Here is a 19,245-nt window from a genome sequence, read left to right as displayed (position 1 = left end):
TGACTTAAAGCACCAAGAGACCTACTGCCCTGGCTAATTGACGAAGAAATATATGAGAACAAGCTGCCAAATCAGATCATTATTTCCTGGCAGTAAGAAGCTTTTGTTCCTGAAGTAGTTATATACAAGAATTTGTATTACCATAGTAATCATAGAAATTCTACAGACTTTGCAGAAGAGAGAGAATTTTGGTTGATTTATAACAAAACTCAATCTTTCCAGGAAGGTCACAGAAATCTGCAATTGGATCATGATGAGAGAGTTCCTGTCCTGGGACATTATCAAAATGTCAACCAGATAGATTATCAAGTGTACACCTTCCGTCTTCAGAGGGTGCACTAACAATTTTAAGAGTTTTGTTAACGACCAAGAAGTTAAAGATAGCCCAAAAGGTAATGCTGTAAACTGGTAGCATTCATTCCCCCATTGGATTTGGAGAAACAATCAATGAGGTAGAATGATGGGAACTTATAAATGAGCATCTTCGAGAACCAGTTGACAGGTTGTAGGCACTGTGTGAGATGAAGAGTAGTCTCCATCTTGCAGTGTCTATAAAGAACAAATTGATTGAACTGGTAAAGGTTTATCACTGATCTTAACTTTTTTATTTTCTGTTATTTATCAGAAATAGATTGCTTTAAAAACCTGCAGGACTGTAGGTGGTGGATTTTATTACTCTTTTTGCTAAAAACTCTTGGATAGCCTGATATATTAAATGAGAACATGTTTGAGAAAGATGTGTGAAGTATGTACGGAAGGTGTGGACAGAATGGCTGTAAAATTCAATCTGATAACCTGTCACAGTTTGTAAAGCTCATGGATCTGTTGTGACCTGATAGCAATTACCTAAAAATAAGGATATTTGACCTCTCCCAAGCAGTAGAGAGGCCGGCATGGCTCGCAGGGAGGGGGGGAGGGGATAAGGGGGGACAGGAAGCAGGCGCCTGCCTCCCCTCCCCTAAGCCAATCACAACGCTCCATGTTCTCCATGTAGGCTGCAATACAGCTTGCATGGAGAAGTGCAGAGTGCGCATGAATGGTTTGGGTGGCCTGAGAGGGCCAACCAAACAGTCTTTGTGCACTCAGGAGTGGGCAAACTACTCCTGCCCTGCCCGGACAGACCACCCGCCCGCCCAAAATGCGCAAAGAAGCATAAAATGGTAATAACCAAAAGTTATTACCATTTTATGATTAGGCTTCCTCACACTGAGAGAAAGCAGTGGGGCGACGCTCCTCCGCCCGGGTGGGGGGAGCTGCCCAGACATGGCAGGAGTGGATTGCCCACTCCTGGGTGTGCAAAGACTGTTTGGTTGGCCCTCTCGGGCCGCCCAAATCAGTCATGTGCACTCTGCACTTCTCCATGCAGGCTGCATTGCTGCCCACATGGAGAACATGCCATGTCCTACAGCCCCTGGCTGGGCGGCGTCCCGACCAATCCCAGTGCTCCACTGGAGCGTTGTGATTGGCTGAGGGGAGGGAAGGGAGGCTGCACCGTTTCTGTTCCTGTCGGAGACAGGAGAGCAGGAGCAGTGAAGACTCGGTACCCGGGTCGACAGAAAGGTAGTCTTTGTTTTATTGACCCACCTCCCCGCGCCACTACCCCTCCCCACCCCCCCAACTGCGAGCTACTGAAAAACAGTACCACCCTGCACCGCTTCACTGCCACCCAACTGTAATTAATCCTGCTAAGTCCATGTGAACAGAGCTATTTCACTTTTTGAGTTTATTTTGTTCACTGGTCTGTTCAACCTTCTGTTTCAGGCCAGGAGTAGGGAAAGAAAACCACTCTATTTGGTCAGGTTTCAGATTTCTTCTGTGTTCTCTACTGCCTTAACTTTAGAGTTCTGACTTAACAAGCTTTTACAACGGTTGTGTTTTTTTCCAGAGACCATTGTCAGAGATGACATGAACAATTACATGAGTCAGTATTACAATGAGCCCAGCAGTGGTAAGTTGAATGAATCAATGAATACATGTATAATTGAAATATGAACAAACCTCAACTCTAGAGCCAACCTCAACTCTAGAGAAGTACTTCATTTTCCCACTTAGTTTCTAACAATGGACTGTATATGAATTTGTGTTTATCAATGTATGATGCGTGTGCTTTCTCCATGCTTCTCCCATGTTAGTACTTAGAATGATACGTGGATGTGTCATAAGTACAGTTGGTGCTGCCTGTAAGTGCTGAAAGAAAAGTAGTCAATGCTCATATATGTACCCCAGATGCAGATGATAGTAATCACAGCTACCATAGGTGCAGCTGATTGGTGGTGCTCACAGGTATAGCTTATTTGTTATATAGTATATGTACTAAAGGTATCGTTTGTGTTGTTAGTAGGCACCAAAGGTAAAGGTAGTTGTTCTTGCAGGTGCCGCAAGAACAATTAGGGAAGGGAAAGCATTACTCCAACAGCACAGGACTGGGAATCCTGGCGAGTGGGTTTTTAGTCCTACTCAAAAGGTATTGCTGGCTCACTTGAGAAAATTAAATGGAACGGTTGGTCAGCTATGGAGATTATGTAAAGCAGCAATGTTTGGCATCAATTAGTTTGCAGGATGGGGTTGTATACCTCCCTAGTGATCATTTAAGAGTAATTCTCCATTATTATTACAATATTTTGAGGGTGATCTAAATGAATACGTTACTTACCTTTGGTTACACTCTTTCTAGTGCAGACTCTAACCGCAGACTCCTCAACTTTTGAATACTTCCGCAGGCATCTGACGGGATCTGGAAATTGTTTCAGCTATACTACTGCACAGCAGCAGGTGACAAAAGGCGGCTCAGTGTCGACGTTAAGCGACAGATTGACGTGTGCAGCAAGGAGTACAGCTGAACATTTTCCGGATTCCATCTAATGTCATTTATTCAAAAGGTGGGGAATATGCGGTTAGAAGTCTCTATCAGAAGAATATGTTACTTACCTTAACAGAAAGAGGGTAACCAAAGATAATTAATGTATTCATTGGGCGCTACCCCCGCGCACTGATATCAGTTTATTTCTTTACACTTCAACGTCTGCAGGCACGAAACCAAGCAGGTTCGTTGTGACCAGTGTGCAGATTCCTAGATTGTGATCTTTTTATGTGAAGATACCAGATTAGGGAATGGGGAGGTGTAAGGGTTGATTAGGAATCTGTGTTTGGATAGAGAATATACCAGAAACAGAATTACCAAAGGTAAGTAACTTATTCTTCTGATAGAGACTTCTAATCGTAGATTCCTCACCTTTTGAATAGACTCATGGTGAGTCAATGAACTGGTTCAAATCAGAAAGTCCTGGAGGACCGAGTGGGCGAACTGCTCTTCTCTGTGGACCTGGCTGCCCAGACAATAGTGCCTCATGAACGTGTGGAGTGAAGCTCATGTAGCGACTTGGCAGGTGTCCAGTGAATGCACCCCACAGGCCAATGCAGTAGTAGCAGCAGCAGCTTTGACTCTGATAGGCTGAGCCTGCAAGCCTTCAGGAGGCTGCTTTTTGGACCGTGTGTAGCAGATCCAAATACAGAGCACGATCCAGCACAAGATAGTCCTTTTCTGCACGTCTTTGCATTTTTTCACTACTACGAACCTGATCATCTACGCGGTAGTCTCTGGTATGATGAATGCTCTTTTCAGGTTTAACAAGTGAAGCCTTTCCTCCTCCTTAGAGGGGAAGAGGTGGAGCAATAAATTCAGAAGGGTGATGGTCTGACGAACATGAAATGGAGTCACCACCTCTGGAAGGAAGGGAGCTTATGTCTGAAAGACTAGCTTGTCAGGTAGAACAGGATATAAGGCAGGTTAACAGAAAGGGCCTATAGCTCTTTGACCCATCGTGCCGATTTGATAGTGACAAGAAAGACTGTCTTGAGGGAAAGGAGTCTGAGAGAACAACTGAGAAGGGGCTCAAAAGGCATACAAATGAGGAATAGGAGGATCAAAGTTAAGCTCCATTGGGGCATAATGAAAGTAGAAGGAAGAAACATATAGTGTAACCCGCTAACAAACTGCATAACGACAGGAGATTGAAATAATGAAGGTTGCACCATGCCCATGTCTGACAAACGTCAAAGATGAGCACGCCTCGCAATAACGCAGAGGTAGCAGCCTTAGCTGTAATGAAATGGGCCCTCAGACCTTCCAAGGGCTGATTCTTGGCCACTATGTAGCCGATCTTAATGCAGAGGACGATCCATCTCGACAAGGTCCTCTTCTGCACAATCTTTCATTTCTTCACTCCAGAGAACGTGAAAAAGCTGATCGTCCATTCTATTCTCTGTAGTACTGTCTATGTAAAAGCCTAAAAGCACTTATGAGGTCCAACCGATGGAGCCATGAAGACAGTCTTCATAATCAGGAGTTCGACGAACAACTATGCATCAGCTCTAAAGGCATACACATAAGGAATGTCAAGACCAAGCTACGGTTCCACTGTAGCATCAGAAGCAGCTTGGGGGGAAACGTGCCAAACCTTTAATAAAAATCTAATCAATGAACAAGGACAGTTGTCAGGTACACATAGAAAGGCAAAAAGCGCTGACAAGTAACCTTTCACACTGCTCACTGCAGCTTTTTGCTGGGATGGAGACAAAACAAAAAATCGACAGCTTTGATTGTAAGGATCTGTATTCTAGGCACCACACCAGATCACAAATTAGTTCCAAGAATGAACCTAAATGGCTTTTGTTGACATGCGCCTAGCAGCGAGGATGTAATCCACCACCTCAGTTGGTAAATTTAACATAGTCAATTGCTGCCACTCAGCCTCCACTCATGGGGGTGTAAGTTGCAAAGATTAAGTTGGAGGACCCTAACCTGTCACTGGAACAGGAGGTCATCCTGAAATTGTAGTCTAATTGGAGGACAGATGCTTATGCTCAGGGGGTCAAGGCAAAATACTCTCCTGGGGCCACGAGGCTGATTTGGGCACATCATTCTTGATCTTCTCCAGAATTCAGGCAGGAGAAGTGGCAGGAAGGCTTAAAGGAGTCCTTTGTTTCTTTCCACTGAAATGTGTCTCCTAACGAGTATTCTTGCAGGTACTCCAATATATAAAATTGTCAACACTGTGCGTTCTCAATGGTTGTGAAAAGATTTTGCCACAGTGGGTAGATACCTTGTCCCACCTCGATATTTAGATTCCATTCATGATCTGCCAGAAATAATCTGCTCAGTTTGCGCTCTCTGCAATTCAAGGACCCTGCCATGTGGTCGGTGACCAGAAAGATGCCATGAAATTCCAGCCACTTCTAGAGGCAAGAAGCCTCCGAGCACAGGATCTAAGACCCCACTCACCCTGCTTCTCGCAGTAACACTTGGCTCTGGCGTTGCCTGTGAGAAACTACACCACCCTCCCCTTGATGAATATAGGAAGGGCTTCAGGGTCAGATAAATAGCTTGGTCCAGCTCCAGTAGATTGACGAGGAGCCAGCCCTCCACTGGAGATCAGCATCTTCTTATCTCATGTATGTTCTATGCCAAAGAGACCCTAGGATTGTTCAGCAAGATCTCACTTGCCATGTTCCAAAGGATCTGGATGTATCAGCCACAATGCCAGACTGGCTGAAGAAAACATATGTTTGCCAAATGCATCAGTCCTTTTAGATTCTCTATCCAGAGTTGTGGTGGGAAATTAATTAGGATGAACTTTTATGGTCGTGGCCTGCACAGTAACACTCTCTGAAGTGGTGTGCTTGGTAAGAAAATCAGGGTCACCGGGTGCCAGTCTACAACATCTGGACACCTGCCTGCTCACAGGTTGGCAAGAACATGGTTTTGAACAGGCAGCCATCAAAATATCTGTGATGGCATCCTTAAATGGAAGTAAGAGTTCAAGTGACATTTATTTTAGTCTTAACAGAGGGTGGCTGTAACTTTAGTGCCTCAGTGCCCTCCGGACCACCATTGTGAATGAGGCAGCTCTTCTGTTGGTGGGCCGTGTAGCAAGTCAGGCTCTCAAAAGAGCTGTGACGTCCACAGCATTCTGTAAATCAAGGTATAAGGCATCATAAGTTTAATGAGGGGGGAATCAAACCATTCCCCTCACTATGATCATCATCAACACACTGGGATGCACCCTGCTTTGGTACAGTGTCAGAGTCAGAACCACAAAGATAGGGGAGCTTCTGCCAATGTTGTGATGCAACAGGACACAGGATTAGTGTCATGACAATAGGATTCACTTTTTTAAATTCATAGCTCAACATCAGTCGGGTTTGGACCAACATTGGTTTGGGATCAGACTGTGAGGACAAGATGCATACACAGTAGCAGAATGGTACCACTCGCTGCCGTTACCGTGAAACAGTAGCCAAGGAAAAAACACACATTCAACAGACACCATTTGGGCTCTGGTTTCAGGCGCACTTCCAACACCTCCCCCATGCATCGGACCACATCTCTCCAATACCTGCCGATGAGTGGACATTCCCATATTATGAGCATGAACGTACCCTCCTGGCCACATTGCCTTCTACAATTAGGGTTCTCCCTGTACCCCATCTTAAACAAGTTGGGTCCTGTAAAGTATATTCTATGCAAAACTTTCAGTTGCACAAGTTTCAGTTTTGACGATATTGCTACCTCCCTAGGCGATGCCGACGCCTGCCGCCATTCTTTCTCCTCCAATTCCATCAAATCTCTCTCCCACTTGTCACGGAGCTGCGATAGGGGATCAGGTGAGTTATTGATCAGCTTTGAATAGGTCAGAGAGATTGCCTTGCGCGGCATATAGCCATCCAGGAGTCTATCCTCCAGTGGCAAAGCCTCCGGCGGGATCACATCCCCCGGTATCACCGTTTTTAATGCATGTCGCTCTTGCAGATATCTGAACCTCTCGGTCTCCGCAAGTTCATAGTCTCGCTGGAATGTCTCGAATGTCACTGCTTCTCCCTTTTTCCAGCGATCTCCCACCCGTGATATCCAGATGGTGTCCCATTTATCAAACCCTTTCGATTTCCAAAGGGATCCCAGTTTTTACGAGTCCCATAGTGGGGTGGACAGGGTTATGGTCTGTGCCCATCCCATGATCCTCTGAGCCATATGCCACACCTGCACTGAGTGGAATGTAGGACCTGTCAGTCCTGGCTCCTTGGGGTTGGAATACAGTGCTTGCGTGTGGTTACTCCCTGTCAAAAGCCGCCTATCCATTGCGTATCCTGGATCACTTGGAGGTCGATAAATACAGTGGTTAATGGCCGCTAATTGTGCCGCCCAGGAGTATTTTTTCATATTTGGCAATCCAATTCCCCCGTCATTCCAGCTTCGAGAATGATATTCGTGGTGAAGCTTTCTACTGCTGCAAAATAGGATGCGAATTATGGAGGATGTATAAGAAATGCGGCAATGACATCATCTTGAAGAGCACCGCTCTTCCCAGTAAGGATAGCGGCAGCGCCTTCCAATGTTCAACATCAAGCCTTATACGATGTAGTGGTGGCAGCAAATTGAAATTATAATATAGCCTAGGTAAGGAAGGGCTGGAGGGTCGCCATGCAATACAAATATTACCGATTTTGTCCCCAATTAATTGAATATCCTGAATAGGTACCGAAGTTAGTAAATATGTTGAGGACCCTGTGCAGGGATCTCTTTGGCGTAGCCAGGTATAACAGGATATCATCGGCATATAGTGACATGCGATCCTCCCAGCCCTCACCCCATTTCAGTCCACTGATTATAGAGTCCTTACGAATCCAGCAAGCTAAGGGCTCCAATGTTAAAGCGAATAGTAACAGGGATAAAGGACACCCTTGCCGCGTCCCTCTATGAAGCTGGCCTAAACATCTCCGGGTGTGAAAGTGCCATGTTCAAGGTCTCTGTCAGCCCTGAGTTTACCCTGTCCGGGATGGTCGTCTATCGCCCACCCGGCAGTGATGTGGCGTTTAGAAATGCTTTCCCTGACACTGTTGGCCCTTTGGTCGCCGACTGTGCCAACTTCTCTATCATGGGTGACCTAAACCTACATTTCGACACCCTCTCTGGCCTGACAGTGCGTTCCATCTCTTCTGACCTGGAGGCCTTTCAACTTCCCCAGATGGTTTCCCAGCCTACCCATCTGGGGGGGCATATTTTGGATCCCCTGTTTACCAATCTGTTGGGGATTCAAATTACCTCTGTCTCTCCGGTGGAATGGACAGACCACTTTTTGGTGTCCATCCTCTGCCCGGTCTCGGCCACTCCCTCCATCTCCTCGGCTAGAAGGGTTCAGAAGAGGGCTTGGAAAAAGCTTCGGCTAGAGGACTTTCATCGTCTTCTATTAGAGGAGCCGCTGGGCCCTTTGACGGATGTGGAAAGTGGGTATGACCTCTTCTGTTCATGGATAACTAGGGCCTTGGACTCTCTGATACCCATCGTCTCAACTAAAATCAATTCCAGAGAGTCGAGTCCCTGGTACGATGGCACTCTCCGGGCCCTAAAGGGTGCCTGTAGACGAGCAGAGAGGGCTTGGAGGAAAACCTATGGGGCTGATCTAAAAGCTGCATACGCCAAGTCCGTTAAGCTCTACCATCGAGCTATCTGCCGAGCCCGTGCGGCTTTTTATGCCATCGAATTCCGGAACAGTCCGAATCCGTCAAAAGCTATTTTTAAGGCCGTAAAAGATCTTACAGTGAAGCGGACTACCTCTACGACCGTGAGCTCCCTTTCCCATTGTGAATCCCTTGCATCTTACTTCTTGGGGAAGGTCCAAGCTATATATAGGACATTCCCTAGCATAGGGTTCACTGAGGAAAGTATAAATGGGGTCCATCATCAGACTACACTGCTTGTTTTCCCCCCCCTTACCTTGGATGGTTTTGGCAAACTTGCGTTGCAAGTCAAATCTGGGTCCCCATCCGATCCAGTAAGGCCTGCTCTCTTCCGAGATCAAGCTTTTATGGGGCGTACAGCCGTATGCTCCCTTGTCAACCTCTCCTTGGAAACGGGAACTGTTCCATCTAAGTGGAAACAAGCTGGTGTGTCCCCGATCATTAAAAAGCCCACCCTGGACCCTTCCAAGCCTGAGAGCTATCGCCCCATCTCGTTGTTACCCTGGCCAGCCAAGATCACGGAGGCCCACGTCAACCTGGCCCTGTCTGAACATCTGACTCGGACCAATGCCCTCGACCCCACACAAAACGGATTCCGTGCTGGGCACAGTACGGAAACTGCGTTACTTGTGATGGTGGAACATCTCCGGGCAAGGTTGGATGCTGGTCAAACGGCGGCGCTTATTTTGTTAGATCTTAGCGCCGCCTTTGATACGGTAGACCACAGCATCCTCCTGCGTCGGCTCGAGGAGACTGGCATTGGCGGTCAGGTGTTGCAATGGTTCCGCTCCTTTTTAGATGACCGCTCCTTCTGTGTTGCCATCCCTCCCTTCAAGTCCAACTACCAACCACTGGCCATGGGGGTTCCGCAAGGGTCCTCGCTGAGTCCCACGTTGTTTAATCTTTACGTGAGACCGCTGGCGGATGTCGCTAGGCAGTGGGGCCTTACTTTGGTCTCATATGCTGACGACACTCAGCTGGCGGTTACTCTCAGTGGGGATGCGGAGATTGAGGCCCCCAGGTTTCAGTCCGGACTGAAGGCGGTGGCTAGTTGGCTGACAGGCAACTGCCTTCAGCTAAACTCCACTAAAACAGAGGTGATGGTCGTCGGGAAGGGAGTGGAGCTGTGGGGTGACCACTGGTGGCCCTCAGAGTTGGGACCTACTCCGATCCCGGTATCGGAAGTGAAAAATCTGGGGGTTTGGCTGGATGCGGGCCTCTCCTTTGTAGGCCATACTAAAAGAACCGCGGCCTGTTGTTTTGGTCTCCTGAGGGGCTTGAGACCTGTTCTCAAGTTCTTTGACGCCCCGACCAGGCAGCTGGTGATCCAGGCTACCATCATCTCCCGCCTGGATTACGCCAGCTCTCTCCTGGCCGGGGCTAACCAGGCTGAACTAACCCGCTTACAACGGGTTCAGAATGCTGCGGCGAGGGCGATCGTTGGCTTGCCCAGATTCTGCTCAGTTACAGGTGTCCTTCGCTCCCTACACTGGCTTCCGGTTAGGAAGCGCATCCTCTTCAAGGTATTGTGCCTTGCTTTTAAAATCTTGCGTGGTACAGGCCCGGAAATCCTGTCGAGTTGTCTGTCTTTCTATGTCCCTGCCCGTAGCCTTCGCTCTCAGGGTCTGGCCCTCGCGGTGGTTCCCAGATTTAGGCTTAGCCGCATGGGAGGCCGCTCGTTTAGGGTAATGGCCGCGTCAGCATGGAACTCCTTGCCTGTTGAAATCCGCGTGCTGGAGGACCTTCTGACCTTTCGGAGGGCTATAAAAACCTTCTTGTTTTAGCTGTCTTTTAGTATCTGTTTTTAGCCTGTGGTTGTGTTACGTGCTACCTTGTCTCTGCGCCAGGACGCTCCTTGGCTGGAGTATCTGTGCGCACAATAAATAGTCGTAACATAACATAACAACAAAACAGCAGATTTTGTATTGTTAACTACCACTTGGGCCAGAGGACTTGAGTACAGGAGTTCACACCCAACAAATACATTTCGAGCCAAATCCAAGTCTATCCAAAACTGCAAATAAGTACGTCCATTCTATAGTTTCAAACGCCATGGTGGCATCTAAGGACACCACCACCGCATCCTCTCTCAAAGTGTCCACCCTACAGATAATCCCCTGCAGTTGCCTCAGGTTCAGTGCTGTGTTTCTTGCTGGCATAAACCCAGACTGGTCCAAATGGACCAGCCCGGAAATCACCCGGACCAACCTGATGGCCAAAAGTTTGGCCAGAATTTTGGCCTCAGCATTCAGCAATGATATGGGCCTATATGACAAGCATTTACACTTAGGTTTCCCCTCTTTATGAATTCTGGCACAGATTAAGGATATATTGGGTTACCCCATTCCCTCTGACCTGGGGTCAATCCTACTGGGGCTTAGATCTGACGCTCTCAAATGACAAACGATTAGCGATAGGACCATCCTTTGGTTGTGTGTTGGGGGGCAGCCAAAATGTCACTGGCTGCCGCCTGGAAACAGAGAGAGGCCCCATCCATGACCCAATGGCATGCTCAACTATGGCAGGCTCTCACCATGGAGAGAATGGCGAGTGTGCTAAAACTTTGTGAATATACATTGGGACCCCTGGTAGAGTTTTTATCGCAGGGTCTCCCTCTGTTTGCGTGGCCTACGCGTACCCGGGCACTTCACCTTTTTCAATTTTAGGAAATAAGCCCTCGTACCTTTTCCTTGGAGTCAGAGTGGCAGGACGGGGTTGAGCACTGCTTCACTATTTTATGCTTCAATTTGTTCTTACTGGAAGATTTTGAGTGGGAAGTGGCATCGTCGTAGGCGTGGAACCTTGACCGGCACAGAATCCAGGCCTATGACTTGGAGCGTGATTTACACAAAGGACGTAACTTCATCTTGTGCTCAGTGACAAAGTTTCTCCTCCAAGTCTCTGATCTCCTTTTGGTGCATAAGGGTGCACTTATCACAGGACTTATATTAGTGTCCTGAGCCCTGGCACCAAACACAAATGTCTTGCAGATGCGTGGCCAACAGCTGCGAATAGCTGTCATGGCACAGACTCCTGAACTTTTCGGTGAAAATGTTGTTCCCTAGCACTGTGAAAAGTTTGCAAGTCTTTGGAAAACCCGACAGCTTGGGAGCTTAGTTTGACATCCGTGTCAGAAGGCACGCAAAGAAATGATGTCAGCGTCCAGGGACGGCGCTTATATATGACTCCACGTTTCCACTTCCAGGGCAGTATGGGGCCAACGTGGATCTGCACAACACCACCTTGCAGGACACAGCATCTCTGCTATGAAAAATAGCCAGATCCAATCTGGCACCTTTGGAATATTTTAACGTAATGAAGCTGCAGTTCGAAGTATCCATGAGGAGCCTTATGCTGATGTCTATATTAGCATGACATATTTTTGCCTGCAGATTAGCACTTTTCCACCTCAGCAGATGTTCTTGCCACAGGAGCGGGTAGCAAGATCCATCTTGTGTTTGAGGGGATAAACAATTTCTTACGAGTAACTAAGGAACCCAAAAGCATTTTCCGTATGTTTGCAGGTTAACATTCTGCATTCCTAACTGGAATGATTTAAGGCAAGTCAAGCCAGATTTTCTAGGGTACCGAAATCCATGGATGGCCAGGTATCAACACACTAAAAGAAATCTAGTAAACACACCGGGGGTGGATGCCCAGTGGGAGACTGCTTCACCATGTAGATCAAAAAACACAGCAGTTTGAATCCCCCTTTGTATTATCCATCGCAGTGCTTAATTTAAAAAGGTGGTTTCCAGTGCTCGGCACTTATTTGTCAACACAGACACTTGTGACAGTCTGTCACAAGGTGGTGCTCTCTGGCTAATTTAGAGACTGTCACATCAACAGGTAATTATTAGTTCAATTTGCATTAAAAATGGCTATTACCTGCTGCCCAAGCCATTCTCATAGCTTTGGAGGCCTGAAAAAGTCCCAATTCTCACTCTTTCAGAAGTGTGATGGTTAGTAGCTGTGCTGTTACTATCATTGGCAGCATGGCAGGGGCAATGTGTGGTGCGAGCTGCAGTGGACTTCTGGCTAGAGCCCTGGCAGATTTTTTGTTTTTTTGCAAACTAAGCACGGATCCATCAACCTCCAGCCATCCTTTATCCTATGAACTCAAAGCCTACTGGGTGTTTAAACTTCCAATCAGGCCTAAGGGAGGGTGTGGAATTTCACTTGTGTGGCAACGAGAAGCTAGTGACGTCTCTGTGGCGTACGACTAGCGATGGCTGGGAGAATTAAAGCAGCCTCCACCTATGCATAGTTATGGTGAATTCTTTGCTGGTGACTCCAGATCTTCTAGAGGTGCCCACAAGGATAGCCCTGCTAGTCTTACGCCTACAGCCAAAGAGGCGGCCTTCGCTCCGCCTTCTTATGTTAAAGAAGCCTGTGGTTTGGAAAGTGGACTGATATGGTGGCAACATCGCTTAGGTAATTGGTTGATCTGACTCTTCATGCTTAACACGATCAAATATCATCTCTGGGGTTTTAAACACATCTGAGCTGTCCATGTCACCTACTTAGCCAAGGTCACTTGAATTATTTACAGTGGAGAGCCAAATTATGGGGCAGTTTGGATAAAAATATGCATTAGCAGAGGGAAAATTATGCGGTAGAATTTGCGACAGTATTATTTTTGTATATCATTACAACAGCTAATAATGTTGTTTTGCAAAGCTGCACCTCATTAGTACGAATCTGACCCATGAATACGGTAATTAGAAAACGAACGGTCAACGATTAACTTTTGCGAAGTTTCTACCATTGGTCGGAACCATATTTCGGAAAATATTTGTGTAGCTTTTGGTTTATTTGAGCTAATATTTTTTTTGTTAACATCTGCAAATGAATCAGCAGATGCTGGATCATGTGGAAACAGTGGCAAATCCACAATTATGCCGAAAAAAATGGCAGAATTGCAAACCTACAGCAGCCCTGTTCTTACTTTACTCATTTAAGGTACGTTTCTTAGCCCTCGTTGTTGTATTTCAATTAGAAGAAAAGTGAGAGAGCCAGTGAGAAAGTAGTTTTGTGGAGGGTTCTAGAATGTGGAAGTAAAAATGGAGTGGGAATATTGCTGTATGCATGGCTCTCATGGAGAGCCTCTATCGTTTATTTCAGTTTCTGGACGTCATAACTCCTTGCTATGACAACACAACAGTTGATTACAAAACTGGTTATCAACAGTTGTGACCTCATAAAGGCGTTCCAGGCCCAGTGACAGGGCTCTCCGAGAGACCACCGCGCAGCTCCGGTTGTCTGTTTTGACTGAAAGCAGAAAGCTGAGCTGCAGGAGGGGGTACGAAGGCAGGGAAGGAAGACAGGAAAGGTCGTCAGGGTTGGTTTGGATTGCAGGTAAGATTTTTTGTTTTTAATTTGGGACAGGGAGAGAGGCTGTTGTGGTATCTGTGGTATCCTACGTACCCGTTCCTAGGTGAATAGATGCTTCCTGTTCTAGAGTGTTTGGGGAGTAAGCTCAGTTGCCGTTAGCTGAGCTGGAGTGCGGTTGTACCTGCCTGTTTTTCTGCAATAAACCTGCTCCTACACCTATCCTGTATCTGTGGTTCCTACAGCTGTGTTATGTTTGACTCGGGGTTCTGAGTGACATTATAACCAACTCTAGCTTTGCACTCATCTATTTGATATCACTCAGAAGCCCTTGGTGAAAAACATCTCCATAATTCATTGTTATCCTTCTATAATTGTATATGTCTTGATCACAGATTATAATTAAGGCTCCCTGTTTTCCGTTTTTATTGCTTTTTACAGATAAATACAGACAGAAACTATTTATTTTCTTGTCTGTATTTATTTTTAAATGTGGACAAAAACAGAAATTGGGTGTTTGAGTGATTCTAAATACACTTTGCCAATAACTGTGTAGATTAATCGGTAAGGAGGTTAAAAAAGAAAGGAATTTTAGTAAAAAGGCTTAAACAGTAGTAGCTATTCCCAGTACTGATAGTGAAATGTGCATATTTTCATATCCGTGCATTGATTTATCTTCTGCGGGTCTTCATATCACTGAAACCTGGCAGGCACTAAATCAAGACTGCATATTTATTGGTTAAATGAATGTGGATTTCTACCTGTTTCAGCTTTACTTTTTTCACAAAAGCCATAATAAATATGAATAAATACAGATAAAGTTGACAAAAAATAAATATGGATAAATACAGATGGAAATGACAAAAAAATAAATACCATAAAACCGGAAGCCCTAATTATAATAGGTAACACTGAAATGTGCATTGGCTTTGTCTCAACGACCCCCACTATTAGCAGATAAAGGGCTAGATGTACTAACATTAGGAATTGCGATTCGTACCAAATCGCAATTCGAAAATCTCAATTCCTAATGTATTATAGAATTATTTTTAGAATAGCTATTCCTAGTGGGGTCAAAGACAGACCTACTCATGAATAATAATGAGGTAGGTCACAATTTGTGACCGACTAGAATTGACAGCAATCACAGAGATGGTGGCCTCCTGTAGTCAGCAGAACACCATGTCCGTTATTGCTTTTTATTAAATCAAACTTTTTTTTCCAAACCAGCCTGTTTGCCTTAAAAAAAGAACAGGCTGGGTTTAAAAAAAAAAAATTCTAACAATAGGCAGTGGTCCTTGGGACCAATGCCTGCTCCTCATAAATATATGTATTCTTTTAACATTCTCAAAGGGGAAGCGGTCCATTTGGGACCCCTTCCCATATGCAAATGTAGTACCGCCTCCTCCAAGGTGTTAGTAAAATGCTAATGTTTTACAACTGGAATTTGGTCACAAAATATTAAACACATACCAATGCGAATCAGAAGTTAGAAGGGATGCCCTTAACACTCCCCTTCCAAATACTGAATTGCAAAACCATATTGAGATTTAGTAGCAAGTTATTGATTCACAATTTGGCTTTTGTACATCAATAAAAGCATTTTTGCAGTTGCAAGTGGCCCGATTCTATAAATCAGGCCATTAGTGACCTTAAAGAACAAGTTACTTACCTTCCGTAACAATATATCTGTAAGAAACATAGGTTAGTTATAGATTCCTTACCTTAGAATTACCCCCAGGCGTCAGACTAGATCCGGAAAGTTTTTTGTCAGCAGTACCACACCGTGTCGGAAGGTGGCGTCGGTGGACTCCACATTCGTCGTGGTCGTCGGTATGACGTTGCGATAGCTACATAGACGCCGATGTCCGTTCTGTACATGACTTTCCACGGCAGAAGCGCAGAGCCATGCAAGACACTGACAACTGGTGCACAAAACTAGGGCCCTGAAAGGAAGTCCTTAACCCTAGAAGTCAGTTTGTAGAACGGGGAGGATGTGTGAGACGGTGAGGAATCTCTAACTAACCTGTTTCTTACAAATATATCGTTACCAAAGGTAAGTAACTTGTTCTTCTGAAAGAAACAGTTATATATTCCTTACCTTAGAATAGATACCCCAGCAATACCAACCCTTAGGTGGGTCTGCGAACCAAGTTCACACAAGAAAGTCCTGGAGAACAGAACAGCCAAAGAAGCGGTCTCTCCCGACTTGGCTGTCTAGGCAGTAGTGTTTGGTGAACTTGTGAAGCGATGCCCACGTAGCTGCCTGACAGATGTCATGTAGGGGGGACTCCTCGTCCCAAAGCAGTAGTAGCTGCCGTCGCCCTGATGGAATGGGCGCGCAGCTCTACCGGAAGCTCCTTCATTGCCAAAGAGTAGCAGGCTTTAATGCACAGAACGACCCACCTGGAAATGGTCCGTTTGAAAACGGCCCGACCTTTCTTAGCGCCCACGTAACCAACAAAGAGCTGGTTGTCCACCCGGAATTGTTTGGTGCGGTCCACGTAGAAGGAGAGCGCACGTTTTGGATCCAGACTGTGGGGTCTCTCTTCCTCTTTTGAAGGATGCAGAGGGGGAAAGAAGGTGGGCAAAGTGATGGTTTGGCCAATGTGGAAAGAAGTAACCACCTTGGGACGAAAGGAAGGTCTAGTTCTCAGGACCTTGTCCAGATGGACAGCCAGAAAGGGAGGCTTGGAAGAAAGAGCTTGGAGCTCACTAACCCTGCGTGCAGAGGTGATGGGCAACTGAAAGGCAGTTTTCAAAGTGAGAAGTCTGAGAGGACAGTTATGTTCTGGCTCCAAGCGAGCGCACATGAGGTAGGTATGAACCAAGTTCAAGTCCCACTGAGGCGTTACAAAGGGAACAGGTGGAAAAAGATGAGTAATGCCCTTAAGGAATCTATTTACAACAGGGGACTTGAAAAGAGAAGGCTGATCAGAAACCCTAAGGAAGGCTGAAATGGCCGAGAGGTAGCCCTTTAGAGTCCCCAGAGCAGAGCCCCGCTGGGCCAAAGAAAGGAGGAACAAGAGAACCTCAGAAAGAGGGGCGGAAAGGGGATCCACAGCCTTTGCTGCGCACCATGCCACAAATTTGTTCTATCTGTAGGCGTATACCGTCTTAGTGGAGGGACACCTGGCTGCCAAGATAACAACACAAAAGTCGGCCCTGAAAGGAAGTCCTTAACCCAAGAAGTCAGTTCGCAGAATGGGGAGGATGGGTGAGGCGGTGAGGAATCTATAACTAACCTATGTTTATTACAGATATATTTTTACCAAAGGTAAGTAACTTAGTCATATGAAAGAAACAGTTAGTTATAGATTTCTTACCTTAGAATAGATACCCCAGCAATACCAACCCTTAGGTGGATCTGCGAACCAAGTTCACACCAGAAAGTCCTGGAGAACAGAACGGCCAAAGAAGCTGTCTCTCCGGACTTGGCAGTCTAGGCAGTAGTGTTTGGTGAACATGTGCAGCGATGCCCACGTAGCTGCCTGACAGATGTCATGTAAGGGGGACTCCTCGTCCCAAAGTAGTAGTAGCTGCCATCACCCTGATGGAATGGGCGCGCAGCCCCACCGGAGGCTCCTTCTTTGCCAAAGTGTAGCAGGCTTTGATGCACAGAACAACCTGCCTGGAAATGGTCCGTTTGTGCACGGCCCAACCTTTCGTAGTGCCCACCTTACAAACAAAGAGCTGGTCGTCCACCCGGAATTGTTTGGTGCAGTCCAAGTAGAAGGAAAGTACACATTTTGGATCCAGACAGTGGAGCCTCTGTTCCTCTTTTGAAGGATAAGGCGGAAAGAAGGTGGGCAAAGTGATGGTTTGCTAATGTGGAAAGAAGTAACCAACTTAGGAAGAAGGAAGGTCTAGTTCTCTGGATGACGTTGCCTAGATGTACAGCCAGAAAGGGAGGCTTGGAAGAAAGAGCTTGCAGCTCACTCACCCTGCGTGCAGAGGTGATGGCCACCAGAAAGGCAGTTTTCAAAGTGAGAAGTCTGAGAGGACAGTTATGTAGCCGCTCAAAGGGAGCGCATATGAGGTAGGTGGGAACCAGGTTCAAGTCCCTCTGAGGCATTATGAAGGGAACAGGTGGAAAAAGAGGATTAATGCCCTTAAGGAATCTATTTCCAACAGGGGACTTGAAAAGAGAAGGCTGATCAGGAAGCCTGAAATGGCCGAGAGGTAGCACTTTAGAGTGCCCAGAGCAGAGCCCTGCTGGGCCAAACAAAGGAGGAACAAGAGAACCTCAGAAAGAGGGGCGGAAAGGGGATCCAGAGCCTTTGCTGCACACCATGACACAAATTTGTTCCATCTGCAGGCGTATACCGTCTTAGTGGAGGGACACCTGGCTGCCAAGATAACATCGCAAACTTCGGGAGGCAGGTCAAACGACATCAACTGCCGCCGCTCAATCTCCTCGCAAGGAGGTGGAGGCTGGAAAGGTTCGGGTGGAGGACCATCCCCTGCTGCTGCGACAGAAGATCCTCCCGAAGAGGCAGTCTGGTCGGAGGATCGGTGGCCATGCTAAGTAGCTTGGGATACCAGACTCTTCGTGCCCAATTCGGAGCCACAAGAATGACTTGGGCCAGGTCGTGCTTGATCTTCTTCAGCACTCTGGGCAGAAGTGGTATAGACGAAAGGCGTATAGATGACCGCAACTCCACTCGTGACAAAAAGCGTCGCCTAGCGAGTGCCGTCTTGGAAATTCCAACGCACAGAACTGCTGACATTGTGCGTTCTCTTCGTTGGCGAATAGATCTAACCAAGGCTCTCCCCACTGCTGAAAGAGACCTTCCACCACCTCCGAGTGAAGACACCATTCGTGATTCATCATGCACCTGCGGCTGAGTTCGTCCGCCCTGGTGTTCAGAGAACCTGCCAGGTGTTGAACCACCAGGGATATGACCTGATGTTCTAGCCATGTCCAGCCGCGGAGGGCCTCCTGACATAGGGTCCACGACCCCACTCTGCCTTGTTTGTTGCAGTACCACATGGTCATGGTGTTGTCCGTGAACACCTGCACTACTCTTCCCCGGACAGAGGGAAGAGTAGCTTTTAGTGCAAGACAGATCGCACAAAGCTCCAGAAGGTTGATTTGGAGCTCGTACTCCGCCAGAGACCAGAGGCCTCTTATCTCCACCTCCCCCATGTGACCGCCTTATCCCAGAAGTGATGCATTGGTCACCACTGTGAACTCTGGTTGGGGAAAGGAGAGGGACCTGCCGTCGACTCAATCCTGGTTCGATAGCCACCACTGCAATTGGTGTGCAGTGCCCTCCGAGATCTGGACGCAATCGGACAGATTCCCCTGATGTTGTGCCCACTGGAAGTTTAGGTCCCACTGCAGAGCCCGCATATGCCATCTCACATGGTCCACCAGCAGGATGCAGGATGCAGGAG

At 46.8% G+C, this 19,245-nt stretch overlaps 1 protein-coding gene across 4 annotated transcripts in view; it reads left to right on the top strand.

Moving 5' to 3' along the window:
- TMEM266 (transmembrane protein 266) overlaps window positions 1–19,245 on the top strand; it is a 628,375-nt gene that overhangs the window by 604,228 nt on the left and 4,902 nt on the right. For all 4 annotated transcript variants that reach the window (XM_085643695.1, XM_085643694.1, XM_085643696.1 and 1 more), the window contains one exon: window positions 1,886–1,948. In XM_085643695.1, the coding sequence (XP_085499821.1) occupies window positions 1,886–1,948 (63 nt within the window). The remainder of the gene's footprint in view (window positions 1–1,885; window positions 1,949–19,245) is intronic.

The sequence above is a fragment of the Triturus cristatus genome, chromosome 3_1 (genome assembly GCF_964204655.1).
Source record: "Triturus cristatus chromosome 3_1, aTriCri1.1, whole genome shotgun sequence".
NCBI classification, from domain to species: Eukaryota; Metazoa; Chordata; class Amphibia; order Caudata; family Salamandridae; genus Triturus; species Triturus cristatus.
The sequence above is the reverse complement of the archived record's forward strand: the minus strand, read 5'-3'. Positions and strand labels throughout refer to the sequence as shown.